This window comes from Elephantulus edwardii, unplaced genomic scaffold, assembly GCF_000299155.1.
Source record: "Elephantulus edwardii isolate Elephantulus edwardi_28Jun2011 unplaced genomic scaffold, EleEdw1.0 scaffold00105, whole genome shotgun sequence".
In the NCBI taxonomy this organism is placed as follows: domain Eukaryota; kingdom Metazoa; phylum Chordata; class Mammalia; order Macroscelidea; family Macroscelididae; genus Elephantulus; species Elephantulus edwardii.
In genome coordinates, this window is record NW_006399855.1 from 2,372,576 (window position 1) to 2,390,453 (window position 17,878).

A 17,878-nucleotide genomic window follows, 5' to 3' on the forward strand; every position below is an offset into this window, starting at 1 on the left:
ACTTATTCTGGAATAGGTTGGGTTTGGTTTTTTTTCCCCCTCACATGAAATTTTTTTAAGCAAACAACTTTTTTTTTTAAATTCTTTTTTGTTTAAGTAAACCAATTCTAAACTTGTCTTATCAACAAAGAACATTAAGACCATAAGACTCATGATGAAACCACAACTTAATTCACAGAAGCACCAACGTAACACAGTTTACAGTAACCTTTCTCCTGTACATTGAAACAGTATAAAATATAGGTAATTTCATGTGCATTAAACCATGGATTGTCTAACTGTGAGTCAGTTCAGCAAAAGGTGACACAAATAGGTAGCATTTGCCCCAAAACAGGGTAAATATTTTCTTATACTAATCTACAAAAAGTGGTTCTATATATATATCTTAATGAGAAAGTGAGCCACCTAAAATGGCCTTATCAAAAAACTTTACACTGCCTGAAAAATGTAAAAACTATTACAGACCTCTAGAGACTTAAAATCAGACAGTTTTTTTCTCAAACTGTTTTTGGAAGTAGTCTGTTAGAAACCAACATTCTGTGTCCCTGGACACATATTGCTATTGTTACCAGTGACCGGGAAGAATGCCAATCCCTGTATAATACTTTCAAGTCTGTTATATGAAAAGAAAAAAAAACGGAAAAAAAAAAAGAGAGAGAGAGAAAGAAAAGAACGAAACATTTTTGCCACAGGTTTCTTTTCTATAATTGATTTGTCTAATAATAAATTTCAGTCTTGCATGAATGCAGCAATGTTTTTCACATTGACTTCCCAGAATTCATAGCTAGATGAGGTCACATGCAAATTTCAAAGGTCAAACTAGATCAAAGGTCAGTAGGAGAACCAAATATGATGTGAGGTCAGAAAGACATCAGAAACAATGACGGGACGATGAAACTTTTTTTTGAGACGCCACAGGGACATGCTAGGCAAACGATGAACTAACGGGCATGAAGATGTCTAGGGAAAAAACAAGGAAGAGTAAAAAGTTACACAGAATCTATGCAGCAGCAACAAAATCACTTTTCAGGGTGCAGAAGAAAAACTAATGCAAATCTTAGGTCATTAGGGAGTCTACGAGCCATTCACGTAATTTGCATTTCTTAACAATCTTTATCCACAGCACAATGAAACCCCAAGAGAATCCATCCAGAGAGAGTGAGAGGGGATGGATTCAGGGTGTTTTGGGGTGAGGGGCTGGCGAGGAACAAGGGAAAGGATCCAGTTTCAACAAATGTGACATATGGGGAAAGTCAGACGACTGAACTTTAAACTAGATAATGGAAGTTACAAACAAAATAATCAGACAGATACAAACAACGAGAGGATAAAGCATGAACTTTAGGTCTAGGGTTCAACGGTGAAAAAAAGCCCATTCCTAGAACAATTCCTCTAGAGACTACTTCAAAAGGATCTAGCTAGCACAGAGAACTGCTCTTTAGGTATCCAATAAGTTAACAATAGGCAATAAATAACTTCCATTATTTCTGAGGCAGTAAAAATTTTGTATAAAAATAGAAATGCTTTTTTTACAAATAAAATTTACAGGCCTGTGGCTTTCTTTTTTATTTATGTATTTATTATTAGTAAATTTATCTTTCAAGAAACATCAAGTATTTGCACTCATTTTTTTATTTTATTTTTAAACCCTGTAGCTTTAAGAAACAGATCTCTAAATCTTTGTTTTTTACATTAATCCTTTCTAAAAACTAAAAATAAAACAACAACAAAATAGACAACCAGTGTAATAATATGACCAAATAAATGTCATGTTTCTTTGAACCCTAAAAGAAAATCCTACTTATTAAAACAAACCAATGTAGTGGAAAGACGTTTTGCTTTGAGTAAGTGCTTCTCCTGGCTTTTTGCTCACTCTACGCCACGGTTAACCTCTATAAACAGCTGGTGCCCTCCTCAAGGCATGGGCAGCCCCAGGCAAGGAGGGTGGATTCTCCAAGCAGTGCACACTCAGGGCACCGGTGGTTTCAGGGTTAAAATTGCACATTAGCATTTGTTTGCCTTTCAAATTCTCAAGATATCATTTTTGTGTGTGTGTATTTTCCTTTTTTTTTAGAAAAAACAGCAAAAAACGAAAACCAAAACAAATACAAAAAAAAAAAAAAAGAGTCAAATCGCAAAACAGAGGAGAATACAATGGCACAACTGGAGGTGGAATTTACTTGATAAAAACAAGGTAACCCAGATTTTAATTATGGCGAACTGGGTGGGAGGAATGGGTGGGGGGATGGAGGCCTTATTGTAAAAATAACTGTCTCTCTTGGTAAAAGTTGGCAATGTGGTCCTCCTCTGCCTTCCCTGTTGAGAACAGGCTGGCTTGTGGGACTTACCCTAAGAAAGCTAAAATAAGAGCAGGGAGCCTCTGGGTTAAGATCAGTAAGGTTTGCTGTCGTTTTTGGAGCGCTTCAGCTGAACCTTCAAGCGTTTCATGCCAATCTGAAAGCCATTCATAGCCTGGATAGCAGCTTGTGCAGAGACAGGATTGTCGTAGCTAACAAAACCTGGAAAACAAATGGAGAGGAGGGCAGGACAAAGGTGGAGAGGAAGCAGAGAGTTAGAAAAGGAGACCAGGGGTTTCCTGGGAAAACTGGCATAACATCATGTGTCAATCTCCTAGCCTCAGCTCTCATAAATTTACTGTGTGGCTACCATCAAGCATATGTAGCATTTCTGAGGTGCAAAATTGGAAATGTCCCCTTAAAATCAGTGGAAAAACTAGTTGGATTACTAATTTGGTATGATGTAGAACAAAAGCCTTCCCCTACCAGACTTAAATAAACTTAATTGTTTAATAGTTTTAGTCTTATTTACGCCGTGTATGTTTTAAGTCTCTTAGAATCTTTCCTTTCTAGAAGGAGCCCCAGGCACTCTTAAGAAAGCAAAGCTCAGATAAACAGTGGTATAAATAGTCCAGAGCCAGAAGGGTCCCCAGAGGCTGGCAATATAGAGTATATAGCCAAAGTTCTCGACTGCCTTTAGTTCCACTTTTCTATATATTCATTCAGAGATCAAGTTCACACTTGCTCATTGGTCAGCCAATAACTCAACTGCAGAATAATTTATTCTTGATTTTTATAATTTTAGAGTATTACTGAGAGGAAAGATTTGGGATCTTTCCCTTTATCTTGGTTTCTATTTTTAAAGCAGCAATGAAGCCAAAGGAAGATAAATTGCTACTTCATAACCCAAGAAGTCTTGGGGGGAAAAACCCATTGTGAACATCCTGGAGTTTTAACCACCATCCCAACAAGAGTACCAGAATCCTTATCTTCAGCAACAATGATCACTAAAAAAAAAAAAGTAGATGTGGTATGCTTTTTTGAAAAAAGAACCATGAGAACAAATGACAGTCTCTGGAAAGACCCAAAACCAGAAAACTCTGACCCTATGGATTATTCTACCACTGAAGCTAGGGGTGGGGGCTGTACAAGTAAGGCTTTAGTGAATGCTGATGCCAGAGTGTGGAGCTTGTACAGTTTCTGCTTATTTTAGGGATGTTGAACGGAAGCTATTATACTGACTTGAGTTCAGTTCTGAATATCAGCTATTCAGAAAGTTCTATACCAGGTTTCTCCATCTATTAAAGTTTAAAGCTAAAGAGAAAACTCTATTTTTATAAAGAAGAGGAGGAAGAAAAGGATACAAATAAACTTTCAGCAGAGTACTGTTCTCAAACAGTAAGAGTGGGCCTGTAGTACAAGGCAGAAAAGCTTCTCCCAGGTTTGCATAATGATTAATGATTGTTTTAAATTTTCATTAACTCTAATTCTGAATAAATGTCTCAAATTGAAGATTGTGGCTACTGCCTCCCTTCCCTCTCGGTCATTAGGCAGAAGTAGAAAGGGAATTGTTATGTGCCCTTGAGTCAGAATGGACTCATAGCTTATCCTCTAGCAGGTTTTCAAAGGCTGTAAGTTGCATGGGAGAAGACTGGCTCGCTCTTTCAGGGAGCAGCTGGTGAATTAGAACCACTTGCCTTTGGGTTGGCGGTGCAACTCCTTTAAGTGTGAGAAAAATGTAACCTGGCCAACACATCAGAATGAAATAATGGAATATCACCTTGTGTCTATTATAAACCTAAGAAACGGGGGTGTGAGGGCTTTAAAAAAAAAAAAAGGTCAGAATCCTAAATGCAATTTGCTATTGATACTCCTAACTGCAGCTTGCATCATCACAAACACATTGGTTAGTCAGTTTCTGGGCTGATAGAATATCTTTTTAAGGCAGTAAATATTTTCTAAAAAATTAAACCACAAAGTACAATCTCTTCCAATCTCTAAATAAATCCAAGATATTATTTAGCTTTGAGAAATATGAAGATCCGGCCTTGAACAAAAATGCTGACCAGGGTAGCCTCTCAAACGTAAGCTCACACTCACAGATAGACACACAACCTCCTGGATAACAACTTCCCTTTCACTCTTTCATGAACCATGTGAGAAAGTTTATCTAGTTGACACAGCCCCAACAAGGTAAGGGGTTCAGGCTGACAGCTGTTCCAATAGGGTAAAGACAGTGACTTTACAGAGGTGAGACACTAACGCCTCTAACAGCAGATGTCTCAGATCTTTCTGGGCAGTAGTGCACACACTAGAAAAACGTTATTATAATGGCGCTTTAGGAGCCAAAACATTCTCTCTGGATTGGTGATAGCCATTAACAATTTTAGACCGAGAACCACTCTTTATCTTTGTTGTGTGTTTTTGTTTTGTTTTTTAAAAAACCACCAAAAGACATATCATTTCCATTTTATCTGGCCTGTATCTATTTTTCTTTATTACCCATTACCCAAATGAATTACTAAAATGAAGGTATGATGAAAACAAATGTTCCATCTCAAAATGGGTCAGAGTTTACCAAGAGAGTACTGTATATTCTCAACATTCTGGCCCCTAAAATAATTAGGGGCCAACAGGGTCCCAAAAGTGAAACAAAGAATTGATTTAGTGGATATCAGCTGCCTGATGTAAAATAGGATTGCATGAGGTGAGGTTTCCTTACATTCTGAGGGAGTGAAAGAGGCCACAGGATACAGAGGAAGAAGAGTGTGGGCACTTGTGCATGGGAAGCTGTGCTTTGTAATGCTCTTTAAAATCTGCACCCATCTGTGTACCATATCCATTCACGTATTTCCTACTAAGCCTGTAATTCTAAATTTCTGGCTTTGGAACCCACTGTGCTACGCTTTATGTAAATTTGAACTCCTGTGGCTTAGTGAGTAAAGGAGTTGTGCTGCCAACCCAAAGGCAGGTGTTTGAATCCACCAACTGCTTTGCGGGAGAAAGATAGGCAGTTTCTTCCTGAGCAATTTATAGCCTCTGAAAACCTGCTGGAGAGTCAGCTATGGGCCGGTTTTGACCAGACAGCACATACAACCACCACAACCATGAGATACTTCCTCCACCTATCCCTGTGTACTTAGAGATGCATGCAGTGCAGCCGGCACCCTGAGCCACATCCCCAATGTGAGTCCACGGCAAAACTGAGAGAGTTGGAACTCAACATGACCGTGTTGTTTCTTTAAGGCCTTGTAAGCTCTCGACCTCTGACACCTCTTAGGATTTTTCCACAACTTGTTTTAGTATAAAATATTTGAATTACACTTATATGCCACACTGCTCTCTCATACGGATTCTGACTTTCACAGGTTATACTGTATACATATTTGTGTGAGAAAGTGTATGTATCATCAGGCTGAACAGTCATCCCTCAATTATAGCATCTGAGTCATATTAAATATGGAAGAGTAAGGAATTATTTGCAAAGCATCTGCAAAATAATTCTGCATCAAGAGAGTTTAAACCACAGTGTTTTAACAGTGGTAAACATTTCCAGCTGATAAAGTTTGTGGTTCAGTATGAGGCTTAAAGAAACTGTTGTTGCTCTGTAATGAAAGATTACTGGATATATGTGAGACACTTTAATAGATATTTGCTAGTGTTTAATAGACATTACCTAATATATGGGACATTTAATTTCATTTTCTGGGTTCTTCCTTTTTAAAGATCCCACTCCATTTTTGATTCAGTAACTTTGCCCAAATCTGCTTATGCACAACCGGGGATTTAGGAACTTTCACTATACTAGGAAGGCCCTGTCCTGATTTCTACAGTATTTTCCACTTGTAGTCTCCTTCCCATGACTTCTCACTTGGCAACCTACTAGAATAATTTAACTTGGTTTACTTTTGCATACCAAAGCACTTGCTCAGATTGGTCTGTTTGTCAATGAAGACTTTAGCAGAGATAACATTTCCAAAAGGCATGAACATCTGCAGAATGTCCTGGTCTCCAAACTCCTGTGGAAGGTGGTAAATAAAGAGGTTTGCCCCCTCTGGACCTAAAGAGAGGGGGGAAAAAAAAAGAGTAAGGTATTCCTGGTTTCTTAGTTCTGAAAACCTCTTCTTAGGAATGCTCTGACAACAAAAAGCTAAGCATTTGGCTCTCTCATTCTAAAAGAAAACATACAGATGGACAAATGTCAAGTACTGGTATAACTTTTAAGAATATAGTTATCCTTCATATGTTTCTGATTTCCAGAGACATTGGTAAGAATGATTCCCTTTTCACCGATAATCTTCTGTGGTCACTGGGAAAAGTATGAGGGAAAGGAGGAAGGAGACCCAGCAAAAATACTTCTTTGCTGGAATGGGCATATTTTGTAGTATGTACGTACCAGCTTGATAGGAGAGAGGGTCCTGTGCTTTCGAAACAAATTGCCGCAATTTAGACTAACGGATATAGCAGTAATGCTGCCTGGGTTTCCTCAATCATTTACCTAATTATCCAGCCAGTTTTGATTTGCCAAATCTCTTAACACACAGTCTAATAATCATCTTTATTAGAAATGACTGGCAATGAGTCAAGGCGGGGGGGGAAAGGTAGCTGGAGTCTCACAACTATGATAGGAATTATACCAACGGGAATTAGCCTTGGAAATTGAATGCACTGGATGTACAGAAAGGCTTGTCAATGGACACGCCAAGTCAGGCTCTCCAGTCCTAGCCTTGCTTTCCAGAGCATACAAGAAACAAGGGCAGAATACAGAAATCTTTTGGGCGGAATACAGAACACTATTTGGAAAGGGAAGCTCTCCTAAGCCCCTCTTCACTTTACTCCCCTACTTGTGCACGTGACCACAAAGTTAAATGAAGACAATAAACAAAGGAAAGAATGAAATCTGCTAGCATATAACAGGCCTGGAGGTATTTCACATCAAAGGGTGCTAAGAACGGTGGTGCTAATACCTTCCCTGGGGTATTCTGGAAAGTTCTCAAAACAGGATAGACAGTAAGGGTAGTTATGTATCTCAGATATCTAGAGAGAAGGGAGCAGAAGGTGCTGGTGAATGAACACCTGCAGCTGGTTCCTGGTGTCTCTGCTAGCACTCACAAGAGGAGAACTAGACCCATCTGGCTGTTTGGACAGGTGATGATGGCTTCCCTAGAGAGCAGCAAGGGTTGGCTAGCATGTCTAATGCATATTGGTTAGAGAAAAAGGGTAATTGTTTGTCATAATAATACAACATTTTTGTAAGGAAAAGTAAACCAACTTTTTTTGTACTTTGAATAAATAGTAATTTTTCTTTTAAAAAAGTTATGCTAATTAGAATTTTCACAAAGGCGGCTTCATGAGACACATTTGTGAAGTTGCAGAGATGAAGCAGCTCTCAGCCTGTGTGGTACTTAACTTTGTATACTTCTTTCAGTTTCTGTGGAATGGTCATCCCAGCATAAGGGAGATAGTTTGTACTTAATGGGAAAACACCTTTAAGACTCAGGTCCCCAACTGTTTCCTAATTAACAAACCAACCAACCCACCAAAACAACTCTTTGAAAAACCCCAAATCTAATGTGATGAGGTACAAACAAAACAAATACACTAGAATGAGTACTGAATACTACAGTGCATTGTAAGACACATACAAGTCAAATTTGGCACCACCTAGATATGATGTCGCTTCTAAATAAAAGATCCAGATGCACAAAGGAGGATTAATGGGACCCAATCTGAATTGTGACGCATATCTTACCTCCTGAAGCCTGGGGAGAAAATACAATTTTAATGCACCAAGACAGAAATCCCTGGCTATGTCTGAGTAATCCTGGAATTCTAGAATGCTGTACTTTCGATCTGTACTCAGAAAGGAAGATCAAGAAAATATGGAGACAGGTAACGAAGCCTAAGGAGCCTTTCTACTACGGTCCATCATTTTCTTCAGGAAAAAATGTCAACAGTGTTTTTTACTGTAGAAACCTAGTTTTTGAACCACTAAGAAATAGTCTGATTCTACATAGACTTCCCCTCAACCCAATTTCAATGATAGGGGGGCAAAAAAGGTAGTTCTCTAGGATTGCAATTAAGATGGCAGCTGTAATTGGTATCAAGGGGGAATTATTTTTACAGATTTTGAGGATTCTACTTGTGTATCATCTACTTCTCTCCTTTAGACCAAAACAAAACCAAACCCATAATCCACTGCCATTGAGTCCGTTCTGACTCATGTTAGCCCTTCACTGGATTTGTGAGGCTGTAAATTTTACAGGAAACAGCTTCATCTTCTCCCAGAAGAGACTGTTGTTGTTGTGTACTGTGGAGTCGGAACTGACTCATCGCTGACCCTCTGGTGGGTTTTCAAAGGCAGTTAACCTCACAAGAGAAGACTGCCCATCCTACTCTGGTGGATGTCTCGTGGATTCAAAATGCATGCCTTTGGGATTGCAGCACAGCTTCTTGCCACTATGTCACCAGAGCTCCCTCCCAGAATGGAGAGGAGATTCAAAACACCAACCTCCTGGTTAGCAGCCCACCACTTATCCACTGTGCCACAGGGCTCTTCCTTTCCATCACATAGAGATTTAAAAAAAAAAAAAAAAAGAAGTAAAAAGGCAAAATAAAACCCCTTCTAACAAGAAATCTTTAATGAGTCAGATTTCTCCTAGTATAAATTGTTATATAATTTGTTAGAATTATTTTTGTTATATTATTGGTCCCAGGTGGCTGGGTGTTTACATTTTTTTATTTCTTGTAAGGGCACCTGATCTAGCATAAAACAACAGTAGTTTGTGGAAATAAAGCTGTAGCCAACCAGTGGCTCTGCCAGCTTCTTGGAAGGTTGCAAATATCTGTGTGTGCATGCCTTGTCTCTGGCAAACAATGGTAGAAGGAAATGAGTGAAAGAAGTTAGAGGACACTGAAGAGTGACAAGAGGCAAAGTGGCCAATTTTGCTGGATTAATATCTAAAAGGATGACACAATCTTTCAGAAAAATTAGCTAGGGGGAAAAAATATATCAAAACCATTTTCTTTCTAAAGCCAGAGTTGCTCATTTTCCTTTGAGAAAAACAGACTTATGTGATTAACTATATCAAGTAAACTATCCACTTTTCTTCAAGGAAGGACTGAACTACAGGGGAGAAAATCTAGGTATCCAGGTAGTACTGGGATTCATTACAGAATCTGTTCCCTCCTATTTAGGAGTCTGAGGGGCTTCTGCTTTACTGTTTTAATATTGTCCACACTATATGACAGGACAGAAACTGCCCCATAGGGTTTCCGAGGTGGTGAATCTTTATGAAAGCAGACTGTCACATCTTTCTCCTATGGAGTGGCTGGTAGGTTCAGACCAAAAGCCCGTGATTAGCAGCTGAATGTTTAACCCTTGTGCCACCAGGGCTCCTTCTCTCAATATTATTTTCTTTTCAAATTATGTTTTACTTAACTATTATTGAAATGGTTCCAATTTCTTGTACACAGACTAACTGGGTGAGGAAACTATGGGAGTATGAGAGTAGAGGAATGGTTATAACCAAACACTGAACACACATCCCAGAAGATAAAGGAATAAAATCCCATCATCGTGCTCTGCACAGCCCACATATCCACAGACGAAATCATCAGAGGTTTGCAGTGGCTATTTTTTAACTACTTTTAATTTTGTTAATCACAGTGGATAGCAAGAATTCCTTAATATTCAAGGCAGGGAGATTCCAGGGTAGTGCGCTGGGGGGAAGTAACTCAGATCTATGTGTTTAAGGATCGAGATTTTATCTCTATTGAATCTTCACTTTTCTGGTGACAGGTACCTTCTCATGACACAGATTAGAAAGCAGACCGTAACGCCCAACTAGATGATGGAGAAAGTGACCAACATTCTCCAAAATAGAGGTGGTGGTTATGTACCATTGAATCAGAACTAATCCATAGCTGACCCTCTAGTGAGTTTTCAGAGGCACTTTGATTGCATGAGAGGAAATTTCCCATCCTTCTCCCATGGAGCAGCTGGTGGATTTGAACTGCTTGCCTTTGGGATTGCAGTGCAGCTCTTTACCACTAAGTCACCAGAGCTCCCTTAGTATAGGTAAACATAGATAGGAGAATGAACTGTGGCCTCTATCTGAAGATGTAATTGTTATAGGACCTCTCTCACTGTCCACATTCATTACCATGGTAGGCAAATCTGAGATAAAGGGTTTTTCTCTGGGAAGACATGTGGTGTTTATGATGTAGGGTGTCCTTCACATGCCTGCTGAAACACAATTGTCTCAACAATTGTGCCTGGGCTTTTTCTCTTTTTTTAAATCCTACAATAACAATCATAGTTAAGAGAAAGTAGAAAGGAAAAGAACAGATTCTCAAATATCTCTCATTTTTAATGATCTTTTATGTTATTTTAAACAGAAACAAACCTTTTTTTAAAACACATGTGTATCTTTTAAGCCGTTCCTTTAAATTTTACTTTATAAAGTAAAAACTGTTCTATTTCTTACAGAACACCATGTTTAAAATCAAAGCACCCAGACAAAAGCAGTCTGGGACTATGGGGTGATGGGGGAAAAAAAGAAAGGCTAGGACTTATGAAAAATTCTGCTTTAGTACTTCTCTGACTTCTTTTTCCATATCCTAAATAAGAGGATAAATAGCATGTTGCAGATCTTACTTCAAAGCAACTTCAATTAAAGAGGAAGAAACCAAAAAGAAGAAAGAAAAAGAGAAAAGCTATCCTTATTTGGACTTGCTCATTAGCCATTTTATAATTAGCTTTAATTTAGTCTTAGCATTAACTTCCTGAAGTTTATTTTGCTTTATTGGCAGAGAAGCAAGGGAATCAATCACTTATTTGCTTCCCCAGAAGGTCCCCAATTAAACAAAGAAGTAGTCAATCTTAACAGTAAGTTTTATCATTAACCTAAAAACTAATGCCTGCTAAGAGGCAGTGATATAATCACAGGGCATCTGGGCTCTGAAAAGGCCAGAGGGAAAGCACTTTACCTCTGAAGGCTGAAGAGATGAGAGGAGTTTGTGTTTTTAAGGGATGGAAAGAGGTGACCCCCCTGCCCCGCCCACTGCCTTACCTAGCCCCTGATTCGGGAGATAGTCCTGGAGACTTTGTGATGGCACCAGCTTTATATGTATGTAACAGCCGATAAACACACAATGCATAAAAGTCTACCTTAAGAGATAGATGAAAAATTAAAAGAGAAAAAGAATTTTTATAAGATTTCCACCAGCTGCTTCACAGGAGAAAGAGGAGTAATCTCTTCCGGTGCCACTTATAGCCTCTGAAACCCACTGGAGGGTCAGCTATGAGTTGGCTTCAAATCTACAGCAAGGTATTGTTTATGAAATAAAAAATGACATCTGCATGTAAAGCTGAAAGAAATAGCTCAGGGCTGTCAATTTTCTTGAACTACAAAAACAACCACTATGACTCTGGCTTAACTTCATTTGTTTGGATGCTACAGTGCCCACTGGGCAGGCGACACCAGGCCCAGCCTGTGGAGCTGCGGCAGGAACGTACCTTCTTTCTGGCTGCCCGCAGCGCTCTGCTGCTGCAGCAAGCTCTGGCTGTACAGAGTGGGCAGTGCTGCGGCTGCATACTGCTGAATTCCTGAGTAGGCCTGGGTGAGGGCGTCCATGGTGCCAGCCGTGCCATTCGTCAAGCCTGTGGCGCCAAGTCCTCCATTCAGTGCCGCCATACCTGAGAGCATTTGAGCAACTTTACAAAAAACCCAACAATAGAGAAGAGAAATAGCACTTATTCATTAGTGCTTTCCAAAGGAAGTTAGAGAATCATTTGACACAAGTACAACATCAAGAGCATGCAGCAATGCACCAATTAAATGAACATAAAATTAAAAGATGAAATAAGTCATAACAATGGTAAAAACACAACAAAAAAAGAAAAAGCTGTTTTGAGCAATGATACCCCTTACTCCCTAGGCCAATGATCAAATCCACTGAGGCAATTCAGACAAAATATCTTCGCTTCATGCAATGTGCTACTGGCAAGTACTGCTGCTATCTCCTTGAAATAAAATCCTGCTTCTTAGAGCGTGGTCAAAATCCAAACCCCAAACCAGTAGTGGCAGAGGCCTGTAGCATCTGTACACTTAAATCCATTTACTGTGTTCTCTGAGGAGCCTGGGGTGGCTTAAGACACTGAAGAAAGGATAAAATAAAATTTCTCCCTTTAGCTGTCTGCTGAGGAAATGGTAGCTGAGACAAGTGCTGTTCTCTCTAAACCAGTCGAGTCAGCAGTTTCATTAACTGGCTTTCCCAAACAGTTGAAAAATGTTTTCAGGGACTAGGTCCTTAGAAATAATCTAGCTGATTAAAAATGAAGGCACAGGAAGAAACGAAGAGCCTTCTCCTAACTACAGGGAACGGTAGCTGCTCATTCAGTGTCAAAGTCAGGAAACTGAATGGTGCAATTTCAGGAGCAAACAGTGTTCTTTCTCTCTCTCTCTCACATTAATCAGTGCACATGTACTGGGGTCCTTGCCAATGAAAGAGCTCCATGTCATGTTTTTCAGTCAACTGAAATGACACCCGTGTCTGTAAGCTGGATCTTGGCTATTAACTGATGTGAACTGGATGTTCGCCAGCATACTTTTCCGATATTTTTCTTGTATCCTGGCTGCTCTTTTGTGCTATTATGGTTGCTGACTATGTCACATTTTCCCTGAATGCTAAATCAAAACAAGCAACACTTTATGGAGTGTTAACTGGCATATGAACTCAGGAAATGGAAGAAGTGACATCACAACTGTCTTTAGTTCCATTTATGATGAGAGGGTTTTTTTTTAAAGATCTGTTTCCAGGAAGAACTTACTAAATACCTTAATGTAAATACTGAAGAGATTAAGACAATTGATCAGAGATATAAGAGCAAAGATGACAGTGAAGAAGATGAATTAGAATCCAGGATAATAGAGATAAGGATGCTTAGAAATGATTCAGAGGACTCGAATACCATATTCATCTCAGCATTCCCATCAGTGTTCTGCTGCGAGCCACAGGAAACAGAGGACACAGAAATGTTCTGTTTACTCCATTATGTGCTGTTACTATCTGGACACCTTTAAGATTAAAAGGACAGCATACAAGACAGGAATTACCATGCCTTAAAAGGAGAGGAATCTCACAGGGCCCCAGGTGTAATGTTCTCCCTGTGAGGCGTGAGATAGAACTGGGACGGGGTGTGAGTGACCAAACACACTCTCCTGTGGAAAGACAAGAGGATGGGGAGTGGTGATGGTAGTGAGGAAGGTCTCAAGGACTACCGAGCAACTTGGAAGAGAAAATGATTTGCACAGATCTAGAAGGTAGAAACTAAGTTTAAAACTAAGTAAGTTTAACTAAGTTAAAAAGGTCGTAAGGTAAAGTGGGCCAGTAGAGGTCCCGCTGCAGCTGCATCTAACTTTAAGATTCCACTTACAGAGAAGGCTATTCACTCTGTTTTCTGATCATGCAAATAAGTGCTTTTAAAGACCCCGGAAATAGTTTGTTCTCCTAATTGCTGTAAACAATTCAGCAGACACCGACTAATCACAGGTACCTCACTGCTTCTTTTTCCTCCTTCCAGTCCTGTTCTTTCACAGTTGATAAAGAGGACAGGGGTAAGTTCCTTTTTTTGCTTTTGTGGCCTTATTTCATTGCACTATTTATTTGAATATAAAGAAATGTCATTTCTTTTATGAGAGGAAGGAGATACCTGGTCACAGTTTACAAATTCAGTTGACTTCACTTTTGTCAGGCTGCTAATGAGGGGTAGGGATCAAAAAACTGTGTCAGATCACTAGGAACTCAGACTCCCCTGTGGAAGAAATGCTAGCAGATAGTTAGTGCCAACTTGCCACTCTTCTTTACTTAAACCCTAAGATGCGATCTCTTCACTGAGTACCACTATTTAGAGAGCTACGTGTGACAAAGCTGCTTCACAAACGCAGGGTGAAGACAGATGTGTGGCTAGCACCAATGCTTCAGCTTTTACCCTGCCAGTCAATGTGGTGGCTATGAGCACTGCATCTCTATGATACCTTGTCAGCAGAGCGTCGTAAGAGTTTTCATGCCCTAACATGGTAAGACCCTTATGGGTGCCTTGCTGTGATGGCTCTACCAGTTAGCATCTCTGGAGAACCGGCATACAGGTGGAACCAACTGCAATTGTCAATGGAGCCCCTTATCTCCTTCTACATCAAACTCCTTTATACTTTTGGGGGAAAAGGCATTTAAAACACAGAGGTACAATGAACTCTGTGCTCCTTAAAGACATTAAGGATATTTTAGGACTAAGTAAGAGTTCCTAAAGGTTTGGTGCTCTAGCAAGTGACATTTTATCCATGTCCTCACACCCTTCCTGGCTATTCCATATGTCGTTACAACGCTTCACAGTGGTTGGCTGCTTTGAGGGGACTACAGCTCAAGATAAATCTGCTTTCTGACAGCTTCTCTGTTTTCTGCTGCTGATTTCATGCACGAGGAAATAATCATGGCTGTCTGCCATGATGGACCTGGAGCTCAGAGGTGGCAGAAGAGGCACCAGGTAAAAGGGGTATAGACGCTGAAAGTATGATTAGTCAGGGGCCTGTGAAAATACGAGGGAGCTCAGGTACCCAAGTGGTTTGAGAGTTGCCCAATCCCTCTGGAGGTTTCAATCTACCAGCATCTCCACAGAGGAAGATGGGCAGTCTCCTCCTCTGCGATTTACAGCCTCTGAAAATCTGCTAGCGAGTCAGCTGTGAGTTGATTCTTACTCATGGCAATGAATTTGAGGGGTGTGGTTTTTTTAGGGGGGGTTCAGGTAGGACCAGAAGAATGTGACTTTTTGGCCCAGAGCTTGTCTCCCACATGAGACATACTTTCAGACAAAATTAACAAAGGGTAAAAGTTCTTTTATGTATAAATGAACTGAGAATATTGAAAATAATATTTCCAGTATCTCCCATGCTGACCAAATCCATGGCGGACTAGGTATCTGACATAAATAAACCCCAAACCGAACCCATTGCCATAGACTTGATTCTAACTCACAGCAACCTTAAAGATTGAACTGAACTATCTCATCAAGTTTCAAAGGTGATCATTTTTATCAAAGCAGATGACATACCTTTCTCTTGTGGAGGAACTGAGGGTTTCAAACTGCTGACTTTGGGTTACTAGCTGGTTATTCTGTAGGTAGTTGATTTACGGTGGTATATAAAGAACAATCAGAAGAAGGTTTTAACTTTGAAGAGTCACGCCCGTGAATTATTTGATGTTATTCTACGGGACTCAGTGCCTTCAAGTTAATTCCGACCTACAGCAATTCCTACAGGACAAAGCAGAACACTCCTATAGGGCTTCTCAAGTGGTAACTCTTTATATTCACGGAACTTCCAGAGAGTGAGTGGGAGGTTAGCAGCTGGGTGCTTCAGCCACTGTGTCACCAGTGCTCCATATCAAAGGTACACTTGTCAATTCAATGGCTGTTTCCCGACTACCTCCAAAATCTTTTGACGAAAGAAGCAGAGGTTTGAAGAAAGTTTAGGTGAATAAAATGTTCCTGTTTAAAAGAGTAGCATTTTTTTGTTGTTGTTGAAAGGCTGTATGAATTAACTCTTTCATCCCATTTAATTTAGATTCCTATGAATACTTTTGGGATGAGGTAAGCTGGAACAAACTAACAGTCTGACAAACCTCAACAAGGCCAGATCTGTGTAAACGGCTGCTAACTACAGTTAGGGTATGTACTCACTAAATGCTTTCCAGGGGTTTTTAACTGACTTGAGAGACAAGGAGCTATAAGCTAACTGTTAACTTTATTACAATGACATTGAAAGACCCATTCATTGGCCACTACGAAATGGTATCAAAAGGTTAGCGTCAGTAACACCGCTCATAAACAGACTAAATTTATTTGCAAACCACTGTTAGGTCTAATGCAAAATAAATAAGCACAAGGAGAGATGGCTTAATATATTTTTATAGATGTGTAATCTATTTACTTGGATAAGTTGTCACTGGCACAGATGAAGTGGATCCCTCTAAGATGTTGTCATTGGGTGCCGTCGAGTTGGAACCAACCCATAGGGTCGGTTTTCAGAGGCAGTAAAGTAAGTCACATGGGAGGAGACTGCCCATCCTTCTCCCATGGAGCAGCTGGCGGAGTCAAACAGTGTGCCTTTGAGATTCCAGAATGGCTTCTTGCCACTAGAGCTCCCCCACAGCTCATTCATAAATTCACCTTTAAAAAAGGTAAATTTAAGGTTTACCGTCTTCTCTGTAAGATGTATACCTTTCTACCCAAACACACCTCTCTAGAAAATGAAGTGTATGGAAAACGGACTCTTGAGTTTCATTTCTAAGCTGAAAGCTAATAAATACAAGTCTAAACTGTCTAGAACTACTGCAGATGAGTTTCAAATGCAGAGTGTAGACATGTGTGTAAGGGATTGTGTGCACACATGTGAATCTAACTGCATATATGTTTACATACTCCAAGAATAGAGATTAAAAAAGTAATTTCACAGTGTAAACAGAGAGCACCAAGATGCAGGGAATATGCCCCAAATATGTTCTCTTTACATAAAATATTTCCATAAACACTATACATTAGGCTTTTGTGGCTCGTTGTATTCAAAGCATTATCATTTTAAGCACCATACAGTAAGCCATTTGTAAGAATTATGCTGTGCTATTGAGGAATGTAATAAACTACATTTAAACATACAGAAATCAGATGCAAACTCTCAAGTGGACATACTGGTTAAAAGTATCCTCAGGAATTAAAATTCATCTATATAACATGCTCAGAGAAGCTTCAATAGATGAAAAGTCTTTCTTGCTGAATTTGCCATATTCCTCATTTCTGTTTTGTACTTGACAGTTAAAAATAGTTTACAGTGTTGAACTGTTTTCAGACCTTTCATGAAGAAATGTATAAAGGGAGAGAAAAAACTAAAACAAAACCCCAAAACCCAACCACAACCCTAAACCCGTATCAAGCTGCTTGTCTACTAACTATACAGTTCCAGAGAGGTGTGGATGAGTGGAGATCTATGACAAAGAGGATGGTAAACATTAAAATAAGGCAAATTTAAGAATGAGCTGTGGATTCCTTTCATTATTTTTTCCTCTTGTTCATGGAAAAGGGTTGGCCCTATTAAAAAAAATGATCTGTAGTGGCAAGATATCGGATATGGTATCTGGGACAGATTCAGGTAGAACAGAGCAATTGTTGGAAATTTTGATCAACAATTTTAGAAGCTGATCCTGTTGGGGTAATTGCTGACTGCCTTCTCTGAGAATCATTTAAGAAGAGAGGTCTATTGCCATCATTATGGTAGCTGAAGAATGGTCTGAATGAAAGCACTCTGTACATAGAGTGTTTTTAGAATAATTTTGTATTTTTAATACAGAATGCTTCCATTTGAGACAAACAGCAAACAGTAGCTCAAAATCAATGCTAAGACAGTAAAATAGTGCTGTGCTAGCATCATTCATCAAATCAGACTAGATTTTACTTTGCACATGATTTAATAGAGTTTGGTTTAATGAACATCCCTCACCCCCACCTCGTTCTTTCTGCCCAGCAGGGG

At 39.5% G+C, this 17,878-nt stretch overlaps 1 protein-coding gene across 5 annotated transcripts in view; it reads right to left on the bottom strand.

Annotated features, from left to right (window-relative positions):
• Positions 1-757: 757 nt before the first annotated feature.
• The window catches only part of CELF2 (CUGBP, Elav-like family member 2), a 474,025-nt gene continuing 456,904 nt past the window's right edge, over positions 758-17,878 (bottom strand). Inside the window, exons 11-14 of one of the 5 annotated variants that reach the window (XM_006891845.1) lie at positions 11,818-12,015; positions 6,214-6,357; positions 2,349-2,519; positions 758-960 (exon numbers count right to left, since the gene is read on the bottom strand). In XM_006891845.1, coding sequence (XP_006891907.1) covers positions 2,392-2,519; positions 6,214-6,357; positions 11,818-12,015 — 470 coding nt within the window. In that variant the 3' untranslated portion in view covers positions 758-960; positions 2,349-2,391. Of the gene's footprint in view, positions 961-2,317; positions 2,520-6,213; positions 6,358-11,817; positions 12,016-17,878 lie in introns of those variants that run through there. The other 4 variants (XM_006891848.1, XM_006891846.1, XM_006891849.1 and 1 more) reach the window with 4 other exon arrangements.